This window comes from Balearica regulorum, chromosome 2 (assembly GCF_011004875.1).
Source record: "Balearica regulorum gibbericeps isolate bBalReg1 chromosome 2, bBalReg1.pri, whole genome shotgun sequence".
NCBI classification, from domain to species: Eukaryota; Metazoa; Chordata; class Aves; order Gruiformes; family Gruidae; genus Balearica; species Balearica regulorum.
Window position 1 is genome coordinate 97,232,694 of NC_046185.1, and position 8,547 is coordinate 97,241,240.

General features: G+C 45.4%; 1 protein-coding gene across 1 annotated transcript; it reads right to left on the reverse strand.

The window, feature by feature from the left end:
* Window positions 1–129: 129 nt before the first annotated feature.
* GCM2 (glial cells missing transcription factor 2) lies at window positions 130–5,703 on the reverse strand. The gene is made up of 5 exons (XM_075747126.1): window positions 5,662–5,703; window positions 4,082–4,334; window positions 3,568–3,680; window positions 1,231–1,356; window positions 130–1,011 (listed from the first exon to the last, which is right to left on the reverse strand). The coding sequence occupies exons 1-5, from the start codon at window positions 5,701–5,703 to the stop codon at window positions 130–132; spliced, it is 1,416 nt and encodes a 471-aa protein (XP_075603241.1).
* Between the last annotated feature and the right edge of the window lie 2,844 nt (window positions 5,704–8,547).

Below are 8,547 nucleotides of genomic sequence, written 5' to 3' on the forward strand. Positions count from 1 at the left end.
GCGGGGGATAAGCTGTCCTGGTGTACTGCTTCCTCACCTCAAATCCCAAACCATGGATTAGCATGAACATGGTCAGCAGGAGAATGTATTTTCCCATTTGCATATATTTGGAATTTAGGCAACATTTGGTCAATATTCAGCACTCTCAAACCTTAAGGTCTGTCCTTCATGCTCAGCATAGCTGTTCCCCAGCAGTGGACCATACCGATAGGTCTCCATGCTCTCGGCTGGTTCAGACTTTGCGGGGACCGAGTCATGCTGGTAGAGCAATGCCGACTTGATCATCCCAAAGTCTTCCTGAATCTTCATCCCTGAATAGATAGCACCTGAGACATTTTCTGCCACGTGGGTATAGCTCTGAAGATTTTTCATATCGCAGAGGTTGTCACTGTATTTCAGCGTGGATGGCTTGTAGGCCTGGTAGGACACCTTGGTGGTGGTTGTGATGACGGTTTGCAGTGGCGGGGCTATGGGAGAGGGGCTGGGACCATACCTGCAGGGGTAGTCCCCACCGTAGTAAGGGTGGTTAGCGCTTGTTTGCATCTGTCCGTAGTCACTCCGGTCTCCACCACCAGTTTTCCCCCAAGCTGGTTTCAGTCCGTAATGTCTGCCAGGGTTATCGAAGCTCTTATCATGGGTGGTCACAGCGCTGTAGTGAGATCCATTCAAACCCAGGGGGTCGGCATCGATGGCAGGACTTGTCAGATCTTTGTAAAACGTTGGGTAAGGACTCGAACTTATAAAGGTAGGAACTCCAAACTCATAGCTGCATGGCCTGGGCATGTAGATCCTTGGATTGGGGCACTTTGAGTATGGCGAGAGCTGGTCCTCTTGGAAGCTGGCTGAGTCGTAAGATGCTTTGTAGAGCTCAGTGTTTTGCAGCGAAGGGCAAGATTGAGCTGGAATCGAAAAATTGGTGTCTGAGAGGATACCAGCTCTTTCTGAGCCATCTATGCAGGGCAGATTCTGTAGGTTATTGACATAGCCAGTGCTGTCATGGTGCCTTCCTGCCTGCAAGTAGATGTTTGAGATTTGGGAATGGATACTGCCCATGCACATATATACATCTCAACACTTGTGCTATTGCTCATTTCAGCCCCAGATGAGCAAATATAACGTGATGTAAAGCTTTGTTTTGCTCTGGGATCCCCAGTTCATGCTTATGACACCTTTTTGACTAAAAATCTTCACTTACAACACCTTTTTAATTGACTAATGACTTTGACTTACCTCTGAGTTTAAAGGTCTCTTTTTCTGGGAGTGGTGAGAAGAGGACATTTGCTTCTTAATTGCACTTCGTCTTGCCTCTGCCTCCAATTTACTCTCTGGCCTGGGGTGGTCATGGACTCCTTTAGCCTAAATTATAATGAGCAAAGAATTAGATGTGAACTGGAAGGGGGTAAAAGAAGAGAAAATGCCATAAGTAGAATGAGAGGTAGCCACAGCATGGTCTGTGATTTGGCACAAGAGAACAGGGAGGAGAAACTAAACAAAAAGGAGGGATTACATTATAAAAAAATTAAAATAAATCATGATTTTCAGGTAGGTAGAAGTAATAAGTGGGAGAGAAGTCAGTGAGGAATAAATCAACATGAAATTTCAAATTTTAGCTTTCTAAATTTCCTTTTTTCTGACAAGTTTTTAAATCCTTTTAAAATTCAAAGGTTATTTTCACATGAAATAAAATTTTCACATTTGAACTTATGCAATTTAAGTGAGACTCCTTTCCCCATTTATTTAATAGAAAATAAATATTAGGTTTTTGGTGAGATTCAGTTGTCAGACACGCCAGTGTGCAGGACAACCTTTTTATTCATATTTGTGTACTGTAATCATGAGAATTTTAGACATCTATAATGATACTAATTGGGGAGGTCCCAGGTGACTGGAAGTTAGCAAATGTGATACCCATCTACAAGAAGAGTCAGAAGCAGGACCCAGGGAACTACAGGCCTGTCAGTCTGACCTCAGTGCCAGGGACAATTATGGAGCAGATCATCTTGAGTGCCATCACGCAGCATGTACAGGACAACCAAGTCATCAGGCTCAGTCAACATGGGTTTGTGAAAGGCAGGTCCTGCTTGACTAACGTGATCTCCTTCTATGACAAGGTGACCTGCTTAGTGGGTGAGGAAAAGGCTGTGGATATTGTCTACCTGGACTTTAGTAAAGCCTTTGATACCATTTCCCATGCCGTTCTTCTGGAGGAAATTGGCTGCTCATGGCTTGGTTGGCTGTGCTTTTTGTTGAGTTAAAAACTGGCTGGATGGCCGAGCCCAAAGTGTTGTGGTGAATGGAGTTAAATCCCATTGGCATCCAGTGACAAGTGGTGTTCCCCAGGGCTCAGTACTGGGGCCAGTTCTCTTTAATATCTTTATCAATGATCTGGACTAGGGGATTGAGTGCACCCTCAGTCAGTTTGCAGATGACAGCAAGTTGTGCAGGAGTGTTGATCTGCTTGAGGGCAGGAAGGCTCTACAGAGGGTCTGGACAGGCTGGATCAATGGGCCAAGGCCAACTGTATGAGGTTCAACAAGGCCAAGTGTCGGATCCTGCACTTGGGTCACAACAACCCCATTCAACGCTACGGGCTTGGGGCAGAGTGGCTGGAAAGCTGCCTGGAGGAAAAGGACCTGGGAGTGTTGGTCAACAGCCAGCTGAACATGAGCCAGCAGTGTGCCCAGGTGGCCAAGATGGCCAACAGCATCCTGGCTTGTATCAGAAATAGTCTGGCCAGCAGGACTAGGGGAGTGATCATCCCCCTGTACTTGGCACTGGTGAGGCCGCACCTCGAATACTGTGTTCAGTTTTGGGCCTCTCGCTACAAGAAGGACATTGAGGTGATGGAGCGTGTCCAAAGAAGGGCAATGAAGCTGGTGAAGCATCTAGAGCACAAGTCTTATGAGGAGCAGCTGAGGGAACTGGGGTTGTTTAGCCTGGAGAAAAGGAGGCTGAGGGGAGACCTTATTGCTCTCTACAGCTCCCTGAAAGGAGATTGTAGCCAGGTGGGTGTTGGTCTCTTCTCCCAAGTAGGAAGCGATAGGACAAGAGGAAATGGCCTCAAGTTGTGCCAGGGGAGATTCAGGCTGGATATTAGGAAAAATTTCTTCACTGAAAGGGTTGTGGACCAGGCTGCCCAGGGAAGTAGTTGAGTCCCCATCCCTGGAAGTTTTTAAAAGACATGTAGATTTGACACTTAGGGACATGGTTTAGTGGTTGGACTTGGCAGCGCTAGGCTAATGGCTGGACTTGATGATCTTAAAGGTCTTTTCCAACCTAAATGTTTCTATGTTATAGCAAAAATTGAATATAGTTAACCCTCAAGTGCTGCTTTTTAAAAGGCAGCCAAATGTTACTGTTTTAATTGTTCTTGCCATGTTTGTACTACAGAGGAATTCAGTCATGAACCAGGAGTCCACCTCGCTCACCATGCTCAGTGTTACACAAAAAAAGAGAAGACAAAAAGGAGGGGGAAAAAATCTCTCACTCTAGAGATATCTAGTTTTTATATATACATATAATTTTTGTATTTGTATGTGTGTGTGCATGTGTATCTGTGCTTTTTACCTGGAAAAATATTGCTTTGCCATCAAGCCTCCAGAAGTTAGTGACTGGGTAGCCACTGTGTCCTCGGCAAGGAATCAGCTCAAGGGTTGAGTTACAGTTCGGGCAGGCTTTCTCTGCAAACAGAGATAAAGAAACTGCTGAAGACACTGGTTAAGGGTGAGGGTGTTGTCTGAGAATAAACAGAGCTCAAGAGCAATATGATCAGCCTTCACTGAAATTCAGATTAAAATATGATGTTCAAGGAAGTGCAACATAGACTAACCATAACTGAATGGTATGAACTAGAGCTGCATACTTGATATAAATGCTATTGAGTTAAAGGATTTTAGATCCATTTCCCCTTAAGTATTTACAGACAGACATTGATTGAAATTTGGGAATAAATACATTCATCACACTCTTTGCAATTACGCCTTAGTCTGCATGCAAGCAAGGGCTATCCCAGTTTAGAAATCAAGCCCAGAAGAAAAATGGGGTCCCTTGGGCATCCCGACTCTCCTCGGGCACCCCTCACTTTGCTGCTTCTGCCGAGCCTTGTCGCATATAGCGGGGCGAAGCTGCAGCCTGGCTCCGCTGGGCAGAGCGCAGCTCCTGGCGCACACCACCACCCCCAGGCAGGACTTCTTGAGGATCTGGCAGTTGTGGTTGTTGGTGTTGCGCATAGCCCAGCCGCTGAGGTGTCTCTGAGCATTCTTCTCCTCGCTGGAGTAGATGAACCGCACATAGCCGTCGGGCCATTCCTGGAAGGCATCGAAGTGCTTGTGCTCCTGCGGCCGGGCAAGCGAGGTTGGGAGAGAAAGGCAGCAAGGAAAAGAGCAAGAGAATATTAGCAGGATTTTGCAACCTGATGGTTTTGTCCTGTTACAAAATACATAAAGGCAAAAAGGGCTTTTTCAGTGGCCACCCAAACAGGAGGAAAAAAAAATACTGAAAGAATAGCTTATTCAGAAATGCTTTATAAAAGGGGAAAACCAGTCTGAGCTTCTATGTCTCAAAAGAATGTCAGGATCCTTTCCTCTTTTGCATCATGAGCCATAACAACACGGTCTGTTGTCACAGATGCCTCTTTGCAGTGAGGTTACACAGCCGTAGGATATCAGCCTTGTTACCAGAACTGACTGACTGGTCTACCACTGACACACCCAAACAGAACAGAAGCCATCCTGCTCATGCATGCTATTAAGTTCTCGTTGCTGGATCATGCACTTGCAGGCTGGAAACTAGAAGTTTTAGCTAAGGAATGGTTTCTTAAAAATGCATCTAATATGAATTTAATAGGGCTTCTGCCAAAAAATACAAATTTAAAAAAAAAAAAAAAGCCATTGCAAGTATACTTCCAATATACATGTAGTGGTTCAGAGAAAGAACATTTCAATTTGAGATTTCACTAACTTTCTGGAGTTCCTTACCAAAATATAATTACCAAGGCAATGAAAGAACAGCTAAGTATTAAACTTCAAATATTTACAGTGCAAATAAAGAGTTCCTGCAACACTCATTTAACATACATATGTACCACATGTGAGCAATCCCAGTGAACACAGCTAAACTACTAGCACTTAGAGCATTAAGCCATTCTGTAATTGCATAGGCTCCATAAAATTAAACAAACTCTACGACAAAAAGTTGTAAATTAACAATGCATTTGGAGCTCACAACTAGGAAAAAGTGGCATGCTCATTGAGAGTAAAAAAATCACATCAACAAACAGATGAATTATTTAGATAGTTTGAATTATAGTAACAGAAAATAATCAATCCAGTAGTCAAGCTTCTTTTCAACATTTCTTTAAATAGGGAATGAGGGAGAAGGAAGATGGCCAAGCAGTGGAGCTGAAGATTATTTTAGGAGTTCATACACAGCTTGCCATAGCTGTGTATCAAATCCATATTTTCATTACAAGTAATTTTGTAGGGACTACTGCAACCCATCAAGACCCTTATAATTATATTTGAAAAGGTGCAGGAGAAGTAAACCAGCCATAAACCAAAGCTTTGCTCAGAGGGAAGGTTTTCCCCCTAGTACCCCAGCCACTCGGCCCCGCGTTATAGCCGGCTGGGGATTATTCTACCGCGCCCCCGCCCTGCCCGGTACCTGCGGCAGCTTGGGGTCGTTGATGTCCCAGGTGAGCTTCATGCTGGGGGGCAGAGGCAGGCGGCGATTCCCGCTTTTTTTATGCAGTCGGGGGCGTTCCCGGGGTGGGGGCCCCCAGCCGCCCCCGCACCTGGGCGGGCGGGCTCTGCCCCCCGCCCCCCGCAAACGGGCTCCGCCGCCGTTACCTGGAGGTGTATGTCTTGCTCCAATCCCACCCCTTCAGCACCGGGGGCGAGCTGTGACCTCTGCAAATTTGAGCCGGGTCTGGAAGTCTAATCCGGCAGTAGCAGGGCTCTGCCGCTGGCTCCCGCGGGTGCGGGGCAGGAGGGGTGCCCGGCTCCGGGCGCAGCTCTGCCCGGCCGGGATGCCCCCAGTGCCTCTTTGCGAGCGCGGCTCGGAGCTGCCCGCGGCTTGAAAAGCCCCCCGGGGCGGGGGGGGGCGAGTCAGAGGGACTGTGCAAGTAACCTGCTCTTCCTTAAGTATGAGTACACCCGCTCTTTGGGTTTAGATGCAAACGAATTGTGTTACTGAGCGTGTTCTCCCTTCACACTCTGCTCTGTGACACAAGGTTTAAAATGTAAGAGCAAAGTTAGTGATCAGCATATTTTCACCTATTAGGAAGTTACAGATAATATTTTTTTTACCTTCTTTTAGGAAAAGATAGCCGATGAAACTTTTGGGTGAAAAAAAGCTTGCTTCTAGCTCTTAGAAACAACAACCAAAAAATATGTATAATATTATAGAGACTGAATCGTTAAATAGCTAGTGTTGCTATAAACTTTTAAATGATCCCACCTGTTCTGAGTTATTTTCACAATCACTTCCATCCCTTCTAGTCTCATCTAAAAAATTACTGAACTTCATGTTTCGCAAAGTGAAAACTAGCCTGTAGCAGAAAAGGCTGACTATGACAACAGGACAGCTCCCGGTGGGGTGCTGGGCTCCCCTTTTGTACCCATCTGCTCGGAGAGGTGTCAAACACCATCACCTGGGTGCGGAGGGGCCCTTCCCAGCCGCCGCCCGCCGCACAGGTGCGGCTTTTTAGTGCGAAACCCAGCTTCCCCCCCTCGGAGCCGGGGACGGAGCTAGGTCTGCTGCGGTAAGGAGAGCCCTGGGAAGCGCTGGCGAGCGTCTTCTGTTCAGCCCGAGCGTGGTTTTATCCAGTGATAGCCGGCCGCGGTCGTGCGAGGGTCGTGGGGAGGGGGCGCGGTAGCCCCAGTGCTTCCCCCGCCAGCTCCTGGGTGGCCGCGGACCCGCTGCCCGGAGGTGCCGCGCCATGGCCCGGGTAAGCGCCGCTCCCTGCGGCGGGGAACGGGCAGCGGGCTGGGACGGGACGGGATGGGACACGCGCAGCGTGATTTTTTCCCCCCACGGGTGTCCCCGTGGGGATCCGCGACGGCTTGTCGTGGCTTCCATAAACCTGTGGTTTTGAGGCGTGCAGTGATTTTGGAACTTTTCTTAGGAAATATGGAAGGAAAACCAGCCCTTTAGAAGAGATGGGGCAAGTAAATGGTCTTCATCTTTTGGGCAGAAAAAGGGGTTTGTGGTTTGTGTTTGGTTTGTTTGTTTATTTGTTTTTTGCCCCTCCTCTCTCTGTTTTTTTCTCTCCCTTTTCTTTTTAAAGGAAGAAAAAAGCGAAGAATGGAATAAAGAGATGAATGGTAACATGGCAGCCAGACCAGAAAACTATGTAAATATTTTTTAAATGTATCCTTAGCTTTATCTTAGAAATAGTGTTATATATATATTTAAAGGTGCTTTCTTAAATAGATATGACGTGACCTAGATTTTTTAGTAACTTAATGTAATGTGGGAAGTGCAGTAGACCCCTTAATCCCTTCCATAATAAGTGAGAAGAAATGGTTGTAATAGTTGTGGGATATGGCAAGAATTACAAACTGAGTGTACTAAAGAAGTTGCTTATTTCCTTATTCAGTATCTTTTAAGATTACTCAGTTCCAAAAGTCCTGTCTTTTTTGGTGATTAACACTGATGTTTCACCTTCAGATGTAACAGTAAAATGAAAGTAGAGAAACAAGTCAAGTAAAAACAAATAAACAAAAAGCCCACAACTTTTAAAATAGTATTGCAAGAATTTTCTCGTAAGTGCTGCGCTAATTCAAATGCCTGCTTATTTTGCTTGCTAGTTGTTTGCTGCTTCTCCCTCTGCAGCTTGAATTGCTTCTCATTGATGCTTTTAAGGGGAAGGGATTTCAGAAAATAAGTGAACTGCTTCAAGAGAGAGAAATAGAACCTCCCCAGAAATACAGCGAATCTCTCTTCAACCAGCTAGACAAAGCACTGAGAAAGGCGAGTACCATAAATAATCTTAACTATTCTAATGTTCCACTCTATGGGTGTCAGACTAATGAAGCACAGTGCTCTGTGTTTTTGTAGGAGCTGGACAAGAATGAATTCCAGAATGTTTCGCTGCTGCTGAAATGTATTCAGCTCTACTTCAAAAGTGATCTTCAAGAAGGGACGAGTTTGTTTATTGAGCAAGGACTGGTAGAAAAGATGAGTATAATACTGCGTACAAGTTACTAATGTGATTTAAGGTTGCTTGCATCAGGAAAAGAATTCCAAAGAAATGAGAATCAGAGTATGGCTTGTTGGCCATGCAGAAATGAAATAATTTTTTAATATATTGCATGAGCTGAGCAGGGAAAAAAATGCTTACATTCATTGCATTACTTTCAGTACAGCAGCTAACATCATGGCTCCACTTATTACCTGACTTAATGGGTTTGCGTGGTTTTTTTTTTTAAGCTGAAAATGGAAGGACAGGAGGAGTTTTGATGAGTCCCATTTGTGAAATGATACAGAATTTCTAAATGCACTTTAAGTGCTCCAGCAAAATACAATTTTAGTAATAGAATTGGTGAC

Coding starts and splice junctions, on each gene's coding strand:
- GCM2 (XM_075747126.1), bottom strand. CDS start 5,703: ATGAAGCTCACCTGGGACATCAACGACCCCAAGCTGCCGCAG. Junction 1,357..3,567: donor GCAAAGCAATATTTTTCCAG/GTAAAAAGCACA, acceptor ATTATAATTTAG/GCTAAAGGAGTCCATGACCA. Junction 1,012..1,230: donor AGAGACCTTTAAACTCAGAG/GTAAGTCAAAGT, acceptor ATCTACTTGCAG/GCAGGAAGGCACCATGACAG.